Consider the following 24,068-nt stretch of genomic DNA (forward strand, 5'->3'; position numbering starts at 1 on the left):
ATGGCCTCATGGTGGATGTGAAAATCAGACAAGTCTTTCGAAATCCCGCAATTTGTTGTGCATTAGTTAGCTCGATCAATCATCAATCATTTCACTGCTGTTTTAATGCTAGATATACAGACTATATGTCCCAAGGACTGGAATATCATATCAAACAGCATATCCCTTCAGCCGTTCGCAACAATCAAAATACTAACTATGACTAAGGTTGATCCCATTCCTTAATGGTCATGGTAGATCGGGAGTTGGAGAATATGCTGGGCCATAGATGTAGAACAGTAATTTTTAATAGTTTCGTGTGAGAAGCAAATCACAGATGAAACTATACTTATTCCATCATTGAGGGAGCAGCACTGAACGCAAGCTGATCTGTGAATCAGACAAAAAGTGGGGAAAGCAAACAGAACTTAAAATCTTCACAGTTAATTAAATCATACATTGCCCTCAGGTCTTTGCTTGGATATCCCCAGGTTAAAGTGAGTTTGAATTGACAATACGATGTAGTAACTTTATTTTGACAGGTTTCCATAAATGACCTTGCTTGCATCTGCAATTGCAAATGTGATACTACTGATGGAATTTTTCCCATTTTCAGTGGTTAAGAGTAAAAATGCCATATGGTAAAGATGACTAATTTCCTGTAATTTCAAATGGTGATACATTAAAAATGATCCTTTTGAAATTGTTACACATGCATTTATAAATTTTTGTCTCTGTTCCTCTAGTTTCCCCACATGTTGCTTCAAGATTTCATCAACACTGGTTTCCCACTCAAAGAATAAATAACAGGCCAGTTAGACTGCCACCAATGAGCCAGAAAACCACTCCTGGCTTTACTCCTTTGACTGGCAGAGTGACAATGGAGAAAGCAGTTACTAAAGCAAAACCAGCTCCAGCTCTCAAGACAGATAAGCCATACGCAACTTTGAACTTACCTTCTTCCATTGACTCAAAGATAACAGATACTGCAGCTCTAAGCTCTGGAACCATATCTCAGGTTGCTGTTCAACCTAAGGTTTTACAAAAAACAACCACACTTTGGAGACCTGCTGCTTCTGCACTGCGAGCTGTGACAGCATCGCAAGCCATTTCCATCACCCAAATCAGTAATGAGTTAGTTCCTACTGAGAAAAAGAAGACCTGTGCTGACATGCCTTGCTTCAATGGAGTTCCCTGTGAGCCCACAGAGTTTGGGGGCTTTAAATGTGGACGATGTCCTTTTGGATATACCGGTGATGGTTTAACATGCAAAGGTAAAATGCACTGACTGTGAAGAGACTTTAAGTAGCTCACAACTGTATTGGTTATGTTGCTTTCTGTACAACAATTGTAAAATCCACATATCCACATAACTGCTTCAGAAACTGTCAATTCAGTGTGCACTCTCAATGGCCTCATATGATCCTATCTCACACCTTTAGGCTGTATACCGCTACGTGAATATTCTGGTAGATAGTACTGGCAGATTGTCTAGCCCCTGTCATGCAATTCCACCTTAGTCACTAGCCTCCCACCATCCTCGATTGCTGTCTTATTGCCGTCACACGTTTTCTCATCATGTGCTTGCATAGTTCCGATTCTTCCTCGGCCCCTCCCTTTCTGTTCGGTGACTACCACCTGTTGTAAGATGTGTCTCAGAACATGAGAAAGACATGTTTTCTGCATCTGCAAACCACAGAAATGTAAACTTGTGTATATTTTAAAACTAACTTAGAATTGATGTATAATGGATTATAAGCCCTACTCTTCCCCATGTACACCTGAATTCTGTGTCCAGTATGATCTCTGGCCAATCCTTGAGATTATACACAGCTCAACTTCACCCCCTCCGTTTAAGAATACCCCCTTCCAGTAGTCCTTTCAAGGAGATTGAACATATTTTCTCACCGGAAAGTCCAGCTGGGTCACAGCTGGCTATTTTCTTTCATCGTGCCACCTGTTCTCAATGACTTTTCAGACAAATGTTGCAGGAATGATAGTCATGTGTGGCATTTAAAAAAACAATAGGCCCCAACTAACAACTGTGATATTTATTAGCTATATGCAGGTACCCTTGTGGAAAGAATATGGAATGTGCGGCTCCTAATACATGTCGTTGCAAGCCTGGGTACACAGGGTATAATTGTCACATAGGTAGGAACTCTACTTTGCTTAAAGAGGTTGTGCAAGAAATGTCCTCATTTGAAATGTTTAAATTTGCAATGTTATTGGCTACAAATGAATGACTGCAGAGTGTTTTATTGGCACAAAGTCTAATGTTATGCTCACTTGTCTTTATTAGCGATCTGTCGGCCTGATTGCAAAAACAGAGGGAAATGCATCAAACCAGATGTATGTGAGTGTCCCCGTGGATACAATGGCCTGACCTGTGAAGATGGTAGGAATAGGTTTTTTTGTGTTCACCTCCAGAAGGGATACAAGTTGCATGTTGCCTATTCGTCTGCCTGTCAGGGTCTCTACATAGTATGAGAGCCAAGATTAATATTGGTAGCATTTACAGAATTCATTTGGCAGCTTTTGTACTTCCCCTAACACTTTGGACTGCTATTACAAGAATTATTGAAAGTTATAGGTTATATTACCAGCTATCAGCCTGCACAAATCTTGCCTCTCCAATTTCTCTCTTTTTAACAGAGAGCCATGGAATCCCATTGTATCTTTGTTTGGAAAATCAAGAGAAAAACAGAAGCATTAACTCCCTCTCTGACACTAATTTGATTTAGTCCCTCCCTTGTTTCTTTCCATTTTTGTTACATTTTGTTATATTGACACTGCCCCTAGGGAACAGTGTTTCTTTAAATAGGGGTTTATGGTACAGTGGTAGTGTCCTTGGCTTTGGGCTAGGAGGCTTTAGTTCAGATCCCATCTTTTCCAGGATGTGTCATAACATGTCTGAACAAGTTGATTTTGAAAAAAAAATCTAGAAGCAATACAACACACCATCACATTTTGATCTCAAAAGGATAGCTCCTGAATGATCAAGATTTCTCCTGTAACGTTGTCTGAGCACCTTAATGAGATCCATGCCCCCACTACCAAGTAAGCACATCATTAGTATGTCAAAGGCATGTTCTTGTTGTCTGGATTGATCTGGAGACATCCTACAGTACTGGCTTAAGTTTGTGTTTAAGGTTAAGGATACCAAAGGCTTCATGAGAAGTGGCTGGAGATATAGCAGCAGCCTGAAGAGGTTGCAGAGGAATATCCATTCCAAGACAGATTCATACAATTCTTAAATGGAATATCTCCGCCTCCAAATCTGGTGAATGCATTGAAGGTGTTCTTTACCCTTCTTCTTTTCAGTAAAATTTCAACAGCTGCTTTCCATTCCATATAACTCTCAAAACTCCCATACATTCAAATCCATGAAGGCAACCTGCCTTAAAATAACAGTTTCAACATGGGTGTTTCTCTGCTGTACTTCATCAGACAGGCAATGTATTGAAAAATATCTTAGCCAGGTATCTGAACACTCAATTATAGTGCCTCATGAGCATTTATGTGTCAATTTTGTTTTGTCCATGCGAGTGCAACATACTTATTTACTTCCGTTTAGTAAAGATGTGTTGCAAGAACTTTCCATTAACTTCTCATCAGTGCTACTTGTGAAACAATGGTGTCAAACGTAGACTTTTCAGACTGAGCTAATCCTTGCCTCATCCAGATAAATACCAGGGTATACCTCTTGTACTCCTGTTTTAAACTTGTCTGAAATTAGACAGTAAAATCTGGAAAACTGAGAAGAACAATCTACTCCTATTCTGGCAAACCAAACCTAAATAATAGGTATCTAACCATAATGGAGGAAACACTCTCCTGAGAGCTACTGCTCCAAATGTGGCTGAAGCTGCCAGGTTAAGTGAATTGCCTTGCATTGTGTTTAAACTGTCAGTGAATTGGACTGAAATGTTAACCTGAAACATGGTGATGGCACTGCCATTAATTTATGATGTTCTATCAGGGTTCTTCTGGTTGTTGTTGCAAGGAACCATGGGGAAAGGAGGGTTCTTTCTCCACAAACGTTTCAGTTGCATGGCTGAAATGCCTGCCCCAGGATTTATAATTGTATTAACCTTACACTGTGTTTAGAAATCTCTGTTGTGTGTACAGGCCATTCTGCTATAATGCACGTTTTACTGACATGAATTCACTGCAACGCGATTGACGAATTGGTAATACTTTCTAAAGCGTAAACTTTTGAAACATCTGTTGGCTGTAACACGAATACATTGCCAATACTTTAAGCACTGTTTCTAAAGGGTGATTTTTCTATAATACGGGGTTGCACAAGAACGCCACCATCACATTGTAGAAGAACTATCTGTACATTGGCCATATGGTGCTATCCTCATCCTTGGCTGAATCGCATACTTAATTGTTAAAACGGTAACACAATAGTCACGGTTTTCAAAGATGGTGTCAAAGAAAACTTGATTTCTGATTTGTAGATAATGCATGCTGCTGCTCCTCAGTCAATCGGGATGAAATACATTCCCAGCATTCCGAGAATGTAACATTCAAAGACCAGAGCATTTCAAAAAATAATTGCAGCATCTGTGGAGAGAGAAACAGAGTTAATATTCTTCAAAGAGTCATATTGGACTTGAACCATCTTTCTTCACAGATGCTGCCAGACCTGCTGAGCCTGTCCAACAGTTTCAGTTTTTATTTCACATTCCCAGCACTTTGCTCTTACTTTAGCATTCCAAAAGCTGTGAGGTAACAACATGCAACATTCTACCCTGGATAAGGGTGGATATTATTGCTGTCAAATTATGTATTCTGAACGTTGTTCTTTGTTCAAAACCACGGAACCTTGTGACTTTATTCTCTCAGTGAGTCCTCTAGATCTCATCTGTTGTCTACTTTAAAGGTTACTGCTCTCTAAAGTTGGATTATAACAATTTGGTGATCTTGCTTGGGATCTTAACAAACATCATAACATAACATGTCAGTCTGGTCTAAATAATACAAATGACAGCAGTAATACAATCTAATACAATACAAATTATTTCTTAATATCCAGAACTAACTGGGAAATATAGGCAATATAAAGTGATCAGACCTATGGTGCATGTCAATAGCAAATGCGATCAAGACCGTTCCCATGAATTTCTCATCCACCCCCTGTGCCCCAAATTTGGATGGATCATCAAATCTTACTAAACTTCACAAGGGATTACTCTTCTTTCCATTTGTCTATCCTGCCTTGATACTCCCTCAAGAATTATTTCTTTATAGATTGCCTCAACAACTGTTCCTATTCTAGTTTGCTCCTCTTAGATTCTGAAAGTAAACTCCAGTACTTACTACAGGAACAATTATAGCTTTTTGCTGATAGCAGATTACGTCAAACTTGAAACTGCCTCAGGGTTTTCACTGAGCTCTAATATTCCTCAATTGTATTAAGCTGTAGTTTTCTAACTCCCATTCTCTCAGCTATACTGAGCTATTCGTCCTCATCGGATTCTTCTGAGCCCCTCATGATGCCCCCTTTCACCAATCCAGTGGTTTTCTCACTTCTCTAGCTCCTCAGGTCTGTACTGAGTCCTGTTCTTAGCTGCCTACTCATTTCTAGCAGTTCTATCAGGGCTTGCTATCACAGAGAACATGACAGAGCCTCTTTTTCCCTCCTGTACAGCTCACAATCAACACCCCTAAAATAGGGTCTGCTCTGTCACATTAGAGTCATAGAAATTTCTAGAACAGAAAATGTCCCTTTAGCCCATCATGTCCATGCCAGTCAAAAACTCCCATCTAACTATCCCAGTTTCCACCACTTGGCCCGCATCCTTCCGAGTACCATCTAAATATTACTTAAATGTTATGAGGATTTCTGTTTCTACACTCTTCCAGACAGCGAATTTACAATTCTCACCAACGTCTGGTTGAAAAACAAATTTCCCAATATCGCTTCTAAATCTTCCCCTCCCCCCCACCATTGCCAAATCTCTGCACCCAGTCATTGATTCTTCCATCAAGTGGAAACATTTCTTCCTTTCTAACCTACCTACGCTCATGATAAATGTATATATCTCACCTATGATCCCCCTCAATCTCCTCTGTTCCGAGGGAAACAATCCAGACTATCCATTCTCTCTTCATAACTTACACTCTCCAGCTCAGACAACATCCAGGTAATCTCCTCTGCACCCTCTCCAGTCCTGTCACATCCCTCCAATTATGTGGATTCCAAAACTACGATACTCCATCTGTGGCTTAACAAATTTTTTGCAGGTCCACCATAAACTCCCGAACTCTTCCTCCAACTATCCATGATACCCCGAAACTGCTTTTCAGTAACCATTGAACTGTCTCGAATGAGCTACCAAAAACCTTGCAACAAACCCTGTTGCTATCACAGGGTAGATTTAAATATTGCCACCCAACATCTTTTGGAAAGATCTGTTCTGTCTCACTCTCGCAGAAATCTTACACTGCAGGGCTGTTTTGTATTGCCTTCAGCTGACTGTATCCGTTATTTTAATCAATTGATATTTAATCAGTGAAAAAATGTTTCCTCCCAATTGATTCCTTTAATGATTGATAGCAAATAGATGTTTCAACACCAACTACAAGGCATTAAGTTACAATCCAGCTTCTATTCTATTTTCAATAATGAAATTGATGACACTGATGAAATATGAAAATATAAGGCAGCTCAATGTGCATATTAATGCTATGGTGCACTAATGATTTTTCTTCTCCAAAAAAGCTCTCTGTATTCCACCCTGTGAACATGGCGGATCTTGTATAACCAGAAATACCTGCTCTTGCCATTATGGGTTTGTGGGACCAAGATGTGAAACAAGTAAGTGTACTATTTGGCATGGTATTATCTTGCATATTAAAAACTTAAAATTTCCTCTTTAATGTAAGTTGGACTTTATTAAAGAAAGGATCAAGTACAAATTAAATCCACTTTACATGAAAAATTGGCACCCTGATATTTATTACGTGTGAGGACTGAACCATTCTGCTCCACTGTGACAAATCATCTGACTGTTCTGGAGTACCCGACAAAGGAGTAGTATTGGTCATTTGCTCAATATAACTTAAAGCTAGAGCAAGACCTTGTCTCAAGGCAGACTAAAATTATGGAATAGACTACTTGAAAATGTTGTTCATTCTGACATTATTTAATATCTTTAAAAAGTTTCCTAATTAATACATGTCAAGATCGCAGGTATCGAGTCAAATCTCAAACTGTGGATGTTGGAAATCTGAAACAAAGACAGAACCTGCTGGAAAAACTCGACAGTTTTGGCAGCATCAGTGAAGGGAAAAGAGAGTTACCATTTTGCGTCCTGTGATAGTTTGTTAGAACTAAAAGAAGCTGAGAAAGGATGGCATTTATGCTGATGAAGGGGTTTGGGGGATGGGTGATGGAGTGGGAATGAGATGAATAGATGGAACCAACATTCAAAGAATGAGATTGGAAGATCATAAGAAACAGGTATAGGACTAGGTCATTCAGTCCCTCCAACCTGTTCTGCCATTCAATAGGATCATGGCTGATCCGACATTCCTCATGTCTACTTTCTTGCACTTTCCCTGGAACCCTTGATTTCCCCAACTGATCAAGAATCTGTCTGCCCAAGCCTTAGGTATTCACAAGAACTCTGCTCCCACAGCTCTCTGTGGCAAGGAATTCAAAAGATACTCAACCCTCTGAGAGAAGAAGTTGCTCCTCATCTCAATCTTAAATTGGTGCCTCTTTATTCAAAGACTCTGCCCTCTGGAATAAGAGTGCATTTTGAGGAGAAGCATCCTGTCAGCATTGACCCTGCCAAGCCTTTTAGGAATCTTACATGTTTCAATAAAATCACCTCATATTCTTCTAAACTCCAGAAAGTATAGTCACAAGCTCTTTAGCCTTTGTTCATAAGAATGTTCTTCAGTACCAGGGATCACCTCTGTGAATCTTCACTGAACTGCCTCCAAATGAAATAATATCTTCCATTAAATAAGAGGACCAAAACTGCTTAGAGTATTACAGATGTAATCTCACCAGCATCTTTTGCAGTTGCAGTGAGACTTCCCTACTTATATACTCAAATCCCCATGAAATGAGAACCAACATTTCATCAGCTTTCCTGATTACTTGCTGCACCAATGTGCTAGTGTCTGTGTTCTGTGCACAAGTACCTGCAAGTCCCTCAGAGTTGCAGCTTTCTGCAGTTTACCCCATTTAAATAATAGTTATTTTGCTTTCCCCTCCAAAGTGAACAACTTCAAATTTCCCTACATTATACTCATTTGCCATCTTTTCTCCACTTACTGTACCGATCTGTACATTCCCTTCCTTCCTCCAAGTCATAAACATATATATTTTAAACAGTTGCAGTCCCAACTCTAATCCACATGGAACCCTATAGACTACAGATCACCAACCTGAATAATAAATCCTTATCCCCACTCAGTGTTTCCTGCCCATTAGCCAATTCTCTATCAATGCCAATGTACTACTTCCAACCTCAAACCTCCTATGGCTGTGCTAGGAGCAACCCACAGAAAACAGAATCCAGGGATGTGGAACTGGGTAAGGAACAAAGGGACTTGGGTTTTACATCATGTAAAAGTACTTGTTCTGTTGAAATTGTGAAGTCCTTTATTTCTTTGTGCCAGTGGACACATTGAATGCAATTGTTTTCTATTTACAGTGGTTTGTAATAGACACTGTCAGAATGGCGGGAAGTGTATTTCCCCTGACGTGTGTAAATGTAAAGATGGTTGGTCGGGACCCTCCTGTGAAACAGGTAATTCAATTGGAATCTTGAGTCTTAAACTTCAAGTCTGTATTTTTGTCTTCACGTGAACATATGTTTGTGTTGTCAACTAAAACTTTTACACATCTCTCCAAGGAGAGCTTTTGCAAGATTTAACGAAATGAGAACCCACAGCAAATACCTAAGAAACAGAAGTTATTCTGCTTTTCTAAACATGCAATGTATATTGTCACCCAACTCTTAACTGATATACTGATTAATTTCTCATTTTCTGCAGCTGTTTGCACCCCTGTGTGTCTTAATGGCGGAACTTGTGTTCGACACAATATATGTATTTGTCCTCGTGGTTTCTATGGACTTCACTGTCAGAGTGGTATGTTCTCTCCCTAAGGGCTTTTATTTATGATTTAGCACTATGCACCATTCTGAAAGCACTGGGTTTCTGCAAACAATCTAATGTCTAAGAAATACATGGAAAAAGCATTGCATTCCATGTTCAGTCTGGGTTGGAATAAGTCATTCTGAGCCATTCTGTTCAAGGGTTTTATTTAGTTCAGACTCCAAACGTTTTATTGCAAAAATCAAGGATCATTTCTCGAATGCTCTCCACTTCAAGCACACTCATTTGTTTTCAAATATGTATTGTTCCCTGGGTTTCTGCTCAAAATTAAACTGCATATCAGCAAAGGTCTGCCATGAACGAATGCAGTGTTCCAGTTTAAAACTTTTTCAAAGTATTTCTGTAAAAAATAGTCTCTTGATAAATTGTAACTGGGAATGAACATACTACACCAAAAAACACACTAAGTCACAAATAACAAAACAGAAATTGCTGGAGAAACTCAGCAGGTCTGGCAGCATCTGGAGAGAAGGCAGTGTTAACATTTCAAGTGTGCTGATCCTTCTTCAGAACATACCAAATCACAGCATGAATTCATTAGTTGTAAGTAAACCCAATTTTAAATGACTGAAAACAATTCTTTTGGAAAAAAAAAGTCCAGTTCCCTCATGGGACCATAATGAACTCCAGCATAACAAATGTGTACCAGAAAATCTTTCAAAATACAAATAATAGCATCCTTGCACCCCAAGTATTTAAGCTTAAGTTTTGAAATTTCCTCAAAGGCCCGAGAAATGAAAATTATGTTATGATGCAAAGAGAGGCAAATGAGGTCAGCTGTTCCCGACCTGAAACTCCAACTCCCCTTCTTCTCTGATGCTGCTTGACATGCTGAACGTTTTCCCAGCTCCACAGTTTATCCACAATAAAATCAACTCCCTGCAACCACCACACATCCCCCCCTCCCACCGCCCCTCAACCACTGCATTTGCAACACAAAATAAAAACATTTAAAATTCTTCAAAATTAACCCCAGTGATTTACTAACTGGACTTTGTGAATAATCGATTCCAGATACCAAGTTTGTAACTTAAACAAAAGATTTAATGAGTTATTAACAATTCAGAAATTTTAACAGAACAAAATTAAGCAAAGCAATTTAATTAATGTCTATGATTTAAACTCAAATAACCTCAGTTTTCAGCCCAATTCTCAGGAAAAAAAAGAGACAGACACAATGAAAGATTATTTTTAATAAGTAACAAAACTGGCCAGATTACTTAATCATTTTTCACAATGTTTTGTTCCGCAGCCATATACCGTTGTTTCTTGGATAATTTCCTGAGGATGTTGATCAGTGCTACCTTTTCACTCTAAAGGAAGTTTACAAAAAACAAAGGATGGGGATGCTGGAAATCTTAAAGGAAAACAGAAATTGCTAGAGAAACTCAGAAAGCTGGTAACATCTGTGCAGGGAAAACAATGTTAGAGTTTCAGGTCCAGTGACATTTATTCAAAATCATTCCACAGATGCTACCAGACCTGCTGAATCTCTCCAGCAATTTCTGTTTTGTTTCAGTAACACTAAAAACTTAGATTCTAGTCTCTGAACTTCCAACGGTTAATAATTGAAGATTAGGCATCAAATCCTCATCCCATAGCATCAACAGCCAAACTCCATCTCTCAGAAATACCCAGTTCAAATCAGTTCACAAGCTCTGGTCTTGCCTATGTTTGACCAGCATGTTCCGTCCCAGACTTCATAGCAACAATTCCCAGGTACTGACCTCTTAATAACCAAACATCGCCTGGTTAAACATACTGCTTTCCCAAAACTGAAAAATCTGTAGAAACCTATGATCAAAAACCAACTTGCAGTTCACCTGCTGTCTCAGCTCACATTCACAGCTGCAAACCAAAAGGTTGTTTAATAAACAAAGTAATAAAAATCAGCAATGGTTCTAACAATTGCTAGTGATGATCAATGTACCTCAAGGATGGACCTGCTCCCAGGAAAGTCAAGCTGCAGTGAATACAGTTTGTTCTTAAAACTTGAGCACCTGTTGATGCTGATACCAGGGGAATTGTACCAAGTAAACAAGTGTGACCAAGCATAAACTCGAGGTCTATTTCCTTTCTTTGTGAAGTGTATAACCAATTATGCTTCTTTTAAAGAATAAATATATTTATCTTTCCTTTTGTGATTTTTTTTTCTCATATCAGCAAGTTTCAGAACATACAGCTTGCACAGCACTTCCAAATATTGTTGTGCTAGTGGGAATTAAAAAGAGCTGATAAGTCATTGCGTAATTCTGTACAAATCCAATGTACCCTTCCACCTTTTAAGAAGTAGGTGACGTTGCTTATAAACTATTTCACGGGTCGTCGTGCTCAAGATTAACGCTTCAAAATTAACCCTGATACTTTCCATAGTAAACTTTCAGAATTTCAAAGTCAGCACAGCACACTAAACCAGCAATTGAACCCTGAGTTTTAAAGGGATCATTGAAACCTGAACCCAAGCAACACGACCAGTTCTGAACTGTCATCATTCATCTGCAATATAAAGTCAGAGATTTATTTTAATTTGTTTAAATAATTGTGTAATAGTACTGCTTTGTCTAAGATGTATTTTTATACATAAGGAAGTGTCTGAGTGGAAGTGCCCATGATAACATTAAAATATAATCTCCTGTTTTATAGCTGTTTGTAGTCCCCCTTGTAAGAATGGTGGTCACTGCATGAGAAACAATGTGTGCGCCTGTCCTGATGGTTATACGGGAAGAAGATGCCAGAAGAGTGAGTTCTATTCTTCTCTGTGTTAACAGTTTTAAGAGTCTGATCATCATAAATATTAAAAATATGATCTTCTATGTTTAAAATTATCAATGAAGCTAATAGCAAAAGATGAGCCAGTAATACATATATATTCCATTTGTAGAGTTTGCTTTTATTCCAGTATGATGCAAACTCATATAGCATTGTCATAAAGCTTTATGTAGTTTCTTTTTATTATTTTTGCACCCATTTTATGGCTCTTTATGGCTTTCATCATCATTAAAACCCCTTTGTGTTTTACACTGGGTCTCTTGAACATCCCCCCCTTTGCTCCTTATCGAAACTATAAAAAGATGTTTTCCAAATACCTTTCAGTTCTGAAGCAGAGTCATACCGGACTTGAAATGTTAACTATATCTCTCTTCACAAATACTGCCAGGTTTGCTGAGTTTCTTCAGCATTCTCTGTGTTTGACTCAGACTTAAAGCATCAGCAGTAATTTGCTTTTCTTCTTCATTTACTGACTAAACAAACTTTAGGATTAGGATCATTTTGCTCTTGTGTTGACTGTCTCCCATTCTAGTCATGGATAAAGGGTAGGTACTCACTTAACTGTTGCAGCATGAAGACTAACCACAACTCTCTGCATTTGAATACTATCAGTTCCTATCAGTCAGGAATCCATTTGGATTTCTACATAAACCTTCCAACTGTAAAGTTGTAAACAAGATAGCAAATCAGCAGAGGATTGTTTTGGTGGACTCCAGTTATATTTGTACTGCATGTGAATTTCCTGTTGATATATTAGGCTGTGGTTTCACATGGACCATTTGCCAAAGCTTTGTTGAACACTCAATTCCAATGCAAGAAAAGAGGATTTACTTGAATGAGTAACTATTGTCCATGGCACAGGTGTCTGCTGTACATGTGACTGTGAATTTACCATAGTTTTTGAAAGCAGCTTGCCATAAAATATCCGTAGATTTCATTGAATAGATTAATGTCAGTTCAGCAGATATGACCATTCAGGCTTTGATCCAGCTGTCAGCAAATGTACTCTAATTACAGTGTTTGAAATGAACTTTGCTATCGAAGAGCTATATTATATCAGGATAATGAGATCTGCCACATAGCTTGCAATTATGATCCATTTATCATTTGTTAAATCAAAGTATATACTTGAAGATGCACAAAGGTATGCTTCTCTTTTTTTCAAAAATCTCACATAGATAAATTGTTACTGATAGCAGTATTGAACTGGGAGTGTAGAAAATGACAGCAGAGCAATGACCACACAGGCTTAAAAAGGCTGTATTTGAAACAGGCAGAAAAAAAAACAAATAGCCTTAAAAGTATAAAACATTTTAACTAAGAATTTCAATCTCCTGTGCAAGATCAGATCCTAGCAATTCAAATCACTCATTTTACAGACTTTGTTCCAACCTAGTAACGTAATGCAGATCACTATCCGATCAGTTGGGAAGTGTGAGAGATTTCAAAGGACTAGCAGCTCCACGGTCTGTGAGGGAAGGCCATTGGTCTTCCGAAATTTGAAATATTTGTCCACATTATCCTTTGTGCAGGTGTCTGTGAACCAATGTGCATGAATGGAGGGAAGTGTGTGAGCCCAGGTATCTGTGACTGTCCATCAGGCTGGAAAGGAAAGCGATGCAATCAACGTAAGTGCACCTTTGAATGCATTGGAGGGCAAATAATATGGAATTTGATTAGGTTAATTCTGATTTTCAAGACTGCATTTGGTTTGGTAGAAATTGATATTGAAAATTTAGCAATTCAGTAACCAGTGAAAGGCATTATTCATTCCATTCAGCATGCACCAATTTATTTCTGTACACGAGCCATCTGGTATAATTCAATGAACCTGCTCATTTTGCATACTATTTAGTATTCTTCCTTATAAATTCTTTAGGAGGGGAATTTGACAAAGTCTGCATTCGCAAGTAATTTACAGCAATGAATTCCATATCGAACAATTTGGTATGCCAGTAACATTTCCCCTAACCTTTAATCCTTTTGTGACAATCTTAAAACATGTGAGCTGTCAGTGTAGCCTCATTAACATTTGGAAAATAATGGACCACTAAACTAGTCACAACCTTGAAGACTTTTACAAGTCACTCATTATTTTTCTCTACACCAGTGAAAAATGACTGGATTGTCAAGAGCAGCTTTAAGATTTTGTTTTCATGCTATTTCTCACTATTGATGTGAGAATATAAAGATCTCGCATTCCATCTCAAATCACATGAAGCACGGCACTTTATTGGAAGCAGGCTTCCAGTAACATGATAACTTAATGATAACCCAGACACTTAAATGCCTGAAGAATGTAATGTTTGTACGTAATAGTTTGTGATAAATATCAGTTGAATTCTTGATGATAGCCATGCCCAGATTCTTGTTATGAGAGATGGCAATCATTGCCATATCAGGTAAAACATCCTGTTGGAGGAAGATTTAGACCAATGCATAAGGTTTATACAGTAATATTATTGTAATCTGGCATTCCACCATCCGGAATCTCTGGAATTTTCCCCAAAATTGGCTTCAGCTACCACCATGGTGCTTAATAACATACACATAACATGTCAAGTTGTGTAATCTAATTTGGAGATGCTGGTGTTGAACTGGGGTGTACAAAGTTAAAAATCACACAACACCAGGTTATAGTCCAATAGGTTTAATTAGCAGCACTAGCTTTCGGAGCGTCGCTCGTTCATCAGGTGGTTGTGGAGGACACAATTGTAAGACACAGAATTTATAGCAAAAATTTACAGTGTGATGTGACTGAAATTATACATTGAAAAATACCTTGATTATTTGTTGAGTCTTTCATCTGTTCATATTTGAACAAACAATCAAGGTATTTTCAATGTATAATTTCAGTTACATCACACTGTAAACTTTTGCTATAAATTCTGTGTCTTACAATTGCGTCCTCCACAACCACCTGATTAAGGAACGACGCTCTGAAAGCTAGTGCTTCCAATTAAACCTGTTGGACTATAACCTGGTGTTGTGTGATTTTTAACTATGTCTCCTAACTTTTCCATTTTTATGAGCTGTACCTCAAAGATCAGTAATATAATTTGGCACAATGAATTATGTTAATGATGTTAGGTTTATGAGCCAAACCAATTGAAAATGTGACTGACTTCCTGAGGTCATGACTATGCCTGCTTTTGGTTTTGCATTATAACTCTAGAAGTGTTATAATATTTTAACTCCCTCAAGATGCCATAAAGCTCTCTCTGCTCCGCTCATTCAGGTACATTTTTGAGCAGTATTCCTTCTATTAACTGACATTGATGGTTTACCCAGCATTGCCCATTCCCAGTGTGTGCTGGATGCATGACTTTTACACTATTTTCACTGAACAGATTTTCTGTTATTAATTGTGTACCCAGCAATCTGTCTGCAGAAGTGCTTGAATGGTGGAGAATGTGTGGGAGCCAATACCTGTCACTGTCAGCCTGGCTGGGAAGGAGTACTATGTCAAATCCGTAAGTAACTAGATCTAAATTGTATGATATGCTGCCAGTGTTGTCGCCTTTTCACTTCCCTGCCCTGTAACATATGCTTTCAATATCTTTATATTATGAAGAAATTAAGCTTGACCTCTTTAAAATTGATCGCATAAACCCTGCAGATGAGAAATTGCCTATACTTTTTTGTGGATCAGAGCTTGTCTAAACTGTAGAATCACAGGTTACAATACATAACCGGTTCACTTGGCCTACTTTGTGGGAACAGGCATGTTGTAGAAACATTCCTAATCTAATCACACTCCATTGTTAAAAACCTTTCTGTGTTTCAACGAATGACTTAATTATGCCTTCAACAAGCAAAGGTCTCTGTCTCAACCATTTCCTGTGGCCAAGTAATCAATGGAAATATCTCCTAATCTCTCTCCTCTGTGGTCATTTTGGTTAGAACAAATTTAACATAATGTGAACACTTCTAAGCAGTGTATTTAAAGGTTATAACGGTACTGAAGAAAGTGAAAACATGTCATTTACTAGCAAGAGAAGCAGAACCATTAGGGATGACCTAACAGAGGTCTTGGAGATTGTAAAAGTGTTTGATAGATTAGATATAGAGAAAATATTTCCATTTGTGGACAGTGCTGGAACTGTGGGCCATTAACATCAGACAGTTAATAAATCAAATAGAGAATTTGTGAAAAAAATCCTTTATCAAACCAACAGTTAGAATCTGGAATTTGCTATCCTATTGGTGTAGACGGACTTTCAAAAATATGCAATAATGTGCCACAGACCTTGATGGAAAAAGGACAGTGACAGTGTGGATCTGAAATTGGTGAAGTGGAAAAAAAGCAGTAGTGTTGAATGGTTAATTTTGAGGACTGGAGGAAGGTAACTTGTGCAATTTCCCAGGGGGTTGGACAAGGAACACTACAGTTTTTAATTTGTATTAATGACCTGGAAACAGGACACAAATTTCAAAATGTGCAGAGATTGGTGCCCTTGGAAGTATTGTGAACCGTGGGAAGGGTAGTGATAGACTTGGAAAGAACATAGGCTGCGGTACTTTATGAAAACATTTCTTTGAAATTTTCATTGTATTTTTTTCTAACATATTCTGGTTATTTATCATTATCAACACACAGAAATTCATTGAGCATCTTTTCCAAATGAGCTTTCCATATTGGTGAAGCGTTTCTGGCAAAATTTTAAACTTTTATTGATACTATGTCAGTGTCAGTCATATTCCGGCAGCATTATGCCTCGGTCCACTGCCAGAGTAGGGTACATGAAAAGGGAGCACAATGAAATGTTGGTACAGGAGCTGATTACCCCTCTCACAGACTGATAATCAATTCTAGATTCTGACCCATTTTGAAAACCATTCAAGCGAGCACTACCTTACAGAATGATACCTATACACTCATGTAGCTAAAATGGCTGTACTGTGTTCTCCACTCACAATGTTTTATATGAAAGAAGTTTTATTTTTAAATCCTAAATTTCTAGGTAGGTGCTGATGCTAGTTACACTAAATAGGAAAAGATTATTTTTTGACATGGGGAAGGAGGTCAGTTCGGGAAACAATGCCATTTATTTGCACTTTCAAAACTGTTACAGGCATAAGTAAATTCAGAATAGAGCAACAGCATGGCTATCCAATCAATAAGTAGAAGGTTATAAGACCAGATGACCTTTTATCTCTATAAAACAAATAGCCAATTGTGTCAATGATTATATTTAATCATCGGTTTGTCAACTAAGCAGTGGTAGAAACACCACAACTAACTGAAGTACCCCAAGCACAGAAATGAATATTAATCAGGGTTCTCTTTAGTGATTGCTATACTGAGACAATTGCAGAACATGTGTTACATGTTTACATGTTTGCATGTCAGCAGAAAATGTTATTTCATGTCTTCCTATTTAGTTAGATAAGTAACCATCTTAAATGTGGAAATTTGGCTTCATATTCATGCTTGATTATCTTTCCAGCTATCTGTGAGCAGAAATGTTTGTTTGGAAGTAAGTGCATCAGACCGAATGTGTGTGCCTGCAGGAGAGGATACATGGGCTTAGCCTGCGCCAGAAAGGTAAAGCTTAAAGTGAAATGATGAAAAATTGTTTAGGCATATGCATTCCAAATGAAATCTCCATCGCATTGATTGATTAACATGTTTTGGATTCAATTACCAGCAACTCACCATGATTTACAGCAGTTTATCCACATTTATGGTTCTTCCACTTTTGGAGGAGCAATTTAGATACAGGAAATAAATGTTGTCCTGGCCAGCGATGCCCATATTTCCATGAAAAATTTAATCATGCTCTATCCATTCCTAATGTAGATCTGGAGGGCTATGAATATCCCAGAATTATATCCCTGACTTCAGTAGAGAGTGATGGAAATTTTTGATATTCTTATATCAATCCATTTTTTTTTTTGGGGGGTGGCGGGGGGGGGGGGGGGGGGAAGTGTGGGAAGAAACAAGCATCATGGTTCTGTTATAATCCCAATTGATGGTTAGACTGACAAGTTAGATTCCACAAGGGAGCCTGACTTGATAGATCCTGTGTTTAATTTTTGCTGTCTGTTAATATGGTTAATCACTGAAATACATTCATGTAAAGCTCCAGACATTCTTTAACAACACAATGCAAGTTAATTATATTGCTTTGTCTTTTTTAAAAATTATTCTTTATGTATATCAAAGAAAGTTCAAAAGATCATGACACAAACATCAAAACAAGTTTCAACCTGTTTCTCCACACTACCTTTTACAGAAACTCAATCTGAGAGACAAATCAGCTTCTTAAATCTTTACTGAACTAAAGCTTTGCAGTTCCTTTTCCTTCAACTGCTGAGACTTTTAGGATTCCTTGCTGAGTCTGCTGGTCTTTATAAAACATTGGAGCAGATTTAGGCTATTTGGCCCACCGAGTCTGCTCCACTATTCAATCCAATGGATGTGATCTTCTCCACATAACCTTTGACCCCCTTACCGATCAAGAACCTCTCGATCTCTGTCTTAACTACACTGAATGACTTGGCCTCCACAGCCCATTGCGGCAATGGGTTCCACAGATTCAGCACCCCCAGGCTGAAGAAATCCACCCTCACCTGAATCGTCCCTTCAGTCTGAGGCTGTGCCTTTGGATCCTACTCACTCCTACAAGAGGAAACATCTTCTCCAAGTCCACTCTACCCAGGCCTCTGTTTTCTGTAACTTTTGAATCAGACTTCCCCTTCAGTATTCTAAGCTCATTGAGTACAGACCTAGATTCTCATATGACAAGCCCTTTATCCCTATGATCATTCTTGTAAACTCCACTGGACCTCGTCTGATGCCAGCACATCCTTCCTTAGATACAGGGTTCCATACTTCTCAACATTCCAAATACAATCAGACCAGAGCCTTACACTGCCGGAGCGTTAAAACCCCTGCAGCTGCATTCTAGCCCTATTCAAACATATGCTCACATTGCATTTGATTTCCAAACCATCAACTGAACCTACATGTTAGCCTGAAGAGAATCCTATACCAGCACTCCCGAAATGCTTTAGATTTCTGAGGCCTGTCCCTGTTTAGACAACAGGGCGAAAGTGAGGACTGCAAATGTTGGAGATTAGAGTTGAGAGTGTGGTGCTGGAAAAGCACAGCCAGTCAGGCAGCATCTGAGGAGCAGGAGAGTCGATGGTTCAGGCAAAAGCTCTTCAGCAGGAATGACACTGTGAGCCGAGGGAATGATGAGATAAATGGGAGGGGGTGGGACTATAGGGGAGGTAGCTGAGAATGCGATAGGGAGATGGAGGTGGGAGTTATGGTGATAGGTCGGAGAGGAGGGTGGAGCGGATAGGTGGGAAGGAAGATGGAACAGGTCATGAGGGCAGTGCCGGGTTGGAAGGTTGATTCTGGGATAAGGTGGGGGGAGGGAAAATTAGGAAACTGGTGAAGTCCACATTGATGCCATGGCATTGGAGGATGGGTTGGTGGGGAGCGTGGACCTGACGAGGGAGTCGCGGAGGGAATGGTCTTTATGGAAGGCGGATAGGGATGGGAAGGGAAATATATCTCTGGTGGTGATGATCTGTGGGTCTCCAGGTTCTACGATTGGTCAACAAACACAACTGTAAATGACTCTTTGTCTAATATGCAAACAATCATTTATTGTATGTTACAGCGCTGGGTTGGCAGGTTCTGATTCGCCCAGAAGTATGAAAACTTCTTGGCAATCAAAAGAATCCAACAACCTTACAGAGTTTGCATAAGGTTTATAAACATTATTCATCATCAGACATGGAGCATGATTGCATTGTAACAACCAATCAATTCATGATATCACTTCATGGGTGGTTGCTTGAACCAGTGATATTGCTTAAGTCATCATGGTTTATATCACTTTTACAAAGATTCACGGCTTGCAAAGTGTGGTTTAGTATTTCCTCTACGAGGACTCACAGCTTGCAAAGTGTGGTTGTTTTTTATTTTTATATATGGCTTTAGAGACTAGCTGCAGGTGATCACATAGGCATAGGAACCAAATAGTCACATAGGTGCTGGGAACTATTTTGTCTCCAGCTGCAATTTAGAATTAACTGTTATTTTGCAATCTAATTTAGCAATACAGAAGTCTTTTTGTGCAGGTCCTTAATCCATTTTATCCTACCTCCCAGAGGCCCATATCCTCAGTGGTGGGGTCCGTTTGTAGGTGGCAGAAATGGAAGAGGAAGACGCAATGTATGAGGAGGTTGGTGGGATGGAAGATGAAGACGGTGAGGGTTCTGTCCTAGTTGCTGTTGGAGGGGTGGATTTCGAATGCGGAGGTGCGGGAGGTGGATGAGATGTGCTGGAAGGCATCATCAACCATGTGGGAGAGAAAATTGTGGTCTTTAAAGAAAGAGGCTATCTGTTGTGTTCTGTGGTGGAACTGATCCTCCTGGGAGTAGATGCGGTGGAGGCAGACAAATTGGGCTTAAGAGATAGCATTTTTACAGGAGGCAGTGTGAGAGGAGGTGTAATGCAGGTAGCTATGGGGGTTGGTAGGTTTGTAGAAGATGTCAGTGTTGAGTCAGTCACTGGAAGGGGAGCGAGGTGTCTGAGATGGTCAGGTGAATTTTAGGTCGGGGTGGAATGTGTTGGTGAAGTTGATGAACTGTTCAACCACTGCATGGGAGCACGAGGTGGTGCCGATGCAGTCATCAATGTAGCGAGGAAGAGGTGGGGAATGGTGCTGGTGTAACTACAGAAAATGGACTGTTCCACAACCACCTAAGTCTCTCATCTTCCTGCCAAAGTGCATAAGCTGACACTTTCTTAAATTGTATTCCATCTGCCACTTATTTTCCCACTCTCCTAGTCCTTCTGCAGCCTCCCCACTTCCACAGCATGACCTGGCCCTCCACCTTTCTTTATGTCATCTGCAACCTTAACAACAGTGTTCTGGGTTCCTTTGTCCAGATCATTAATATATAATTATGGTCCCAATACTGACCCCCGTTGAATTCCATTAGTCACCAGCTACACCCTTTTATCCCCACTCCCTGTGCTCTGCCAGTCTGCCAATCCTCTATTCATGCCAGTATCTTATACAGAACACCATGGGTTCTTATCTCATTTAGCAGCTTTGTGTGCAGCACCTTAAGGTTTTATTTTAGTTATCCTCAGTTGGTTTTTAAAGACTTCCTAATCCTCTGGCTTCCCATTAATCTTCATCAGATTGTTTACAATTTCTCCTACTTTTATGCTATCCCTGGCATCTCTTGTCAGACATGGCTGCCTTCTTAGTTTGTTTCATTTTCCTTGGAATGAATTTCTGCTGTGCCTCCCAAGTTATCCCCAGAAACACCAGCCATTGCTGCTCCACCATCTTTCCTGCTAGGCTGCCCTTCCAGTCAATTCTGGCCAGATCCTCCCTCATGTCTTTGTAGTTATCTTTACTCAACTGTAATACAGCACATCTGATTCAATCTTCTCCCTCTCAAATTGTGAAGTGAATTCTATCATATTATGGTCACTAAGCCTTAGGTTTTCTTTCACCTTCAGCTTCCTAATCAAGTATGCCTCATTACACATCACCTAATCCCAATTTGCCTGTTACCTCCTGGAATCTACCACAAGCATCTCCAAAAAAAACCCTATCTCATCAACATTTCACACATTCCTTGGGATTCACTGCCAATCTGATTTTCTCAGTCCACCTGCATATTGAAGTCCTCCATGATTATTGTTATAGTTATATTGTTATAGTGCCTTCCTTGCATGCCTTTTCCATCTCTTGGTTTATTTTCTTTTCCACATCCTGACTGCTGCTAGGAGGCTTGAGTGTAACTGACAAGACTGACAAGTAGTTCCTCAACTTTACCAATACACATTCTATGCCTTCTGACTCTATATCACTTCTTGCCATTGATTGAATTTCATTTCTTACAGCAAAGTATTCCTGTCTCCCTGCTCATCTGTCTGTCCTTTCAATAAGATGGATATTCTTGAAGATTTATTTCCCAGTCATGTCTCTGTGGTACCCATAACACTCTATCTGCCGGTTTCAATCTGCATTACAAGCTCATTTTCCTTGTTTCATATATTGCCTGAATTTAAGTATGATTCCTGCATTGACTGCCCCCTTCTCATATTTGTCCCCTCATCAACTGTGCTTGATGTTAGATTCCTGTCCCTTTCCATACTCTGTCCTTTACTTGTTCTGAAAGCTTTAACCTCTGCTGAGCCCTCCCCACCTTTAACATTTTCCACGATTTTCCAAGCAACTGAACTCACCCCACTATTTAGTTTAAAGCTCTGTCTACAGCCATAGTTAGGCAATTCAGAAGAACTCTGGTCCTGGCAGGATTCAGGTGGAGACCATTCCATCGGAACAGCTTCCTCTTCCCCGGGACTGATGTCAATGTCCCATGAATTTGAGCCTGTTTTTCTTGCACCAATCTTTGAGCCACTTGTTTACTTCTTTAATCTTGTTGACCCTGCCCCAATTCATTCATTCAGTAGCTTCAGGTAGTAATTTGGAGATTATCATCTTTTCAGTTCTGTTTAGCCCTGATGTGCCTATATTCCCTTAGCAGAACCTCTTTCCTATATCATTGATACCAATGTGCATCAGGACATCTTGATCTTTGCCCTCCCACTCCCAAGTTCCCCTGCAGCCCAGATAAGATACTCCTAACCTGGGTACCAGGTAGACAACACAGCCTTTAGGACTCTTGATCCTGGTCACTGAGAACAGGGACTATTCCTCTGACTCCTACCACCAATTATATCTGTGTTTCTCTTTTCTGCTCCCCGTCACTCCCCACCTCTTGAATGTCTCTCTGTATCACAGTACTATCACCTGTTTGCTCATCCTCCCGACAGCTAACATCCTCACCCACATCAGCAGCAAGAATCTGAAACCAGTTGGACAAACTCAAGGGCTGAGGCTTCTTCAGCAATATCTCCTGGATCTATCTTCCTGCTTCACAATTCTGAGAGCCTAACCTTTGTCAGTTCAACAACTTGCAAATTTCAATCCAACTCTCTCAGCTTGGAAACTCGACAGAGTTGAAACCAATTCTCCTGAAGTGACTGGTTCCCCTGATCTGAACAACTTGGTTTTCTTGCTAGAAGAAAAATTGTTACCTTCTGAACTGAAATCTGAATTTTTCTGAACTAAAACTTTGAAATTTCTGTTCCAGAGTCAAAGCTAAACTAGTTGTCTTAAGTTTATAACAGAGAATAAACACAAAACGGTGTAATCAGTTTCTCAATTTGCACTACAGGGGTTCTCTCAGGCACTTAATCGCAATTACATTCTATTTAGAAATTATCTATTTAGATCACTATCCAAAAAACTTTGACTTTTTAAAAGAAAACAGACTTGATTTACATTTATCTGACTCTTATGTAATCCAAAAAACAAAATGTGTTAGGCAACTTTCATCACAGTAAGTAAAAACGACAACATAACAAAAAGTCTGTCAAAGAAATTTGTAGTAAACCATTGGTAGAGTTGCTACCTTGTTGTGAGTTTGAATCCACTTTAAACTTAGGTTGCTTTAAATTCTTATGAAGGAAAAATGCAGTAAAATTTTAACATTACTTTTTGTTGCATGCCACGCGTTGCTAGCATGTCTAAGAAATTAATTTTAATCATTTTCTGAAGATTGCAGTTAATAATTGCTTAATGCACAATTAAGAGAACCCATAGCCATGCTACGAATATTCATTACCCGCAGTGAAGCACTATAGTTGGGTCAGTATTTTGATTCCTTCACTTCCTTGGACAATTACTTTGTTTTCCTAGGTGTTCCCCCCCCCCCCCCCCCCCCCCCCCCCATCATTGACTAGAGTTTGATATATTTTCATTTGGATTTTTAGAAGTGCGCCCCCTTTAAGACTGCAGTTACTTTGAAAGTTCATCCACACATCAGCAAAAGATCCGAGGTGCCACACAGGAAAAAAACAAAGTAGCGAGTATAGCAAATGTAATAACTGAATGGATAGTGGAGGCAGATTCAATGACTGTAAAAAAAAAATTTGGAGGGGATAAATTTACAGAGTTGTGAGGAAATAACAAGGCAATAGGAATAGTTGTTTAATTTTACCAAAGAGCCAACATTGGCACAATGGGCTGACCGGCCTGTCTCTATGCTCTATTATTCATGAGTACTAGTCGTGCCAAATCAACTTATATAACAATTTGGGTAATGTTGCTGCATCCAGA

The 24,068-nt window shown here is 39.3% G+C and overlaps 1 protein-coding gene across 3 annotated transcripts in view; it reads left to right on the forward strand.

The window, feature by feature from the left end:
* LOC132817050 (von Willebrand factor D and EGF domain-containing protein-like) overlaps nucleotides 1-24,068 on the forward strand; it is a 273,802-nt gene that overhangs the window by 244,951 nt on the left and 4,783 nt on the right. For 2 of the 3 annotated variants that reach the window (XM_060827117.1, XM_060827119.1), the window contains 10 exons: nucleotides 726-1,253; nucleotides 2,038-2,133; nucleotides 2,282-2,377; nucleotides 6,716-6,811; nucleotides 8,664-8,759; nucleotides 9,007-9,102; nucleotides 11,773-11,868; nucleotides 13,431-13,526; nucleotides 15,276-15,371; nucleotides 17,349-17,446. In XM_060827117.1, the coding sequence (XP_060683100.1) occupies nucleotides 726-1,253; nucleotides 2,038-2,133; nucleotides 2,282-2,377; nucleotides 6,716-6,811; nucleotides 8,664-8,759; nucleotides 9,007-9,102; nucleotides 11,773-11,868; nucleotides 13,431-13,526; nucleotides 15,276-15,371; nucleotides 17,349-17,446 (1,394 nt within the window). The remainder of the gene's footprint in view (nucleotides 1-725; nucleotides 1,254-2,037; nucleotides 2,134-2,281; nucleotides 2,378-6,715; nucleotides 6,812-8,663; nucleotides 8,760-9,006; nucleotides 9,103-11,772; nucleotides 11,869-13,430; nucleotides 13,527-15,275; nucleotides 15,372-17,348; nucleotides 17,447-24,068) is intronic. The other variant, XM_060827118.1, reaches the window with a different exon arrangement.

The sequence above is a fragment of the Hemiscyllium ocellatum genome, chromosome 7 (genome assembly GCF_020745735.1).
Source record: "Hemiscyllium ocellatum isolate sHemOce1 chromosome 7, sHemOce1.pat.X.cur, whole genome shotgun sequence".
Lineage (NCBI taxonomy): Eukaryota > Metazoa > Chordata > Chondrichthyes > Orectolobiformes > Hemiscylliidae > Hemiscyllium > Hemiscyllium ocellatum.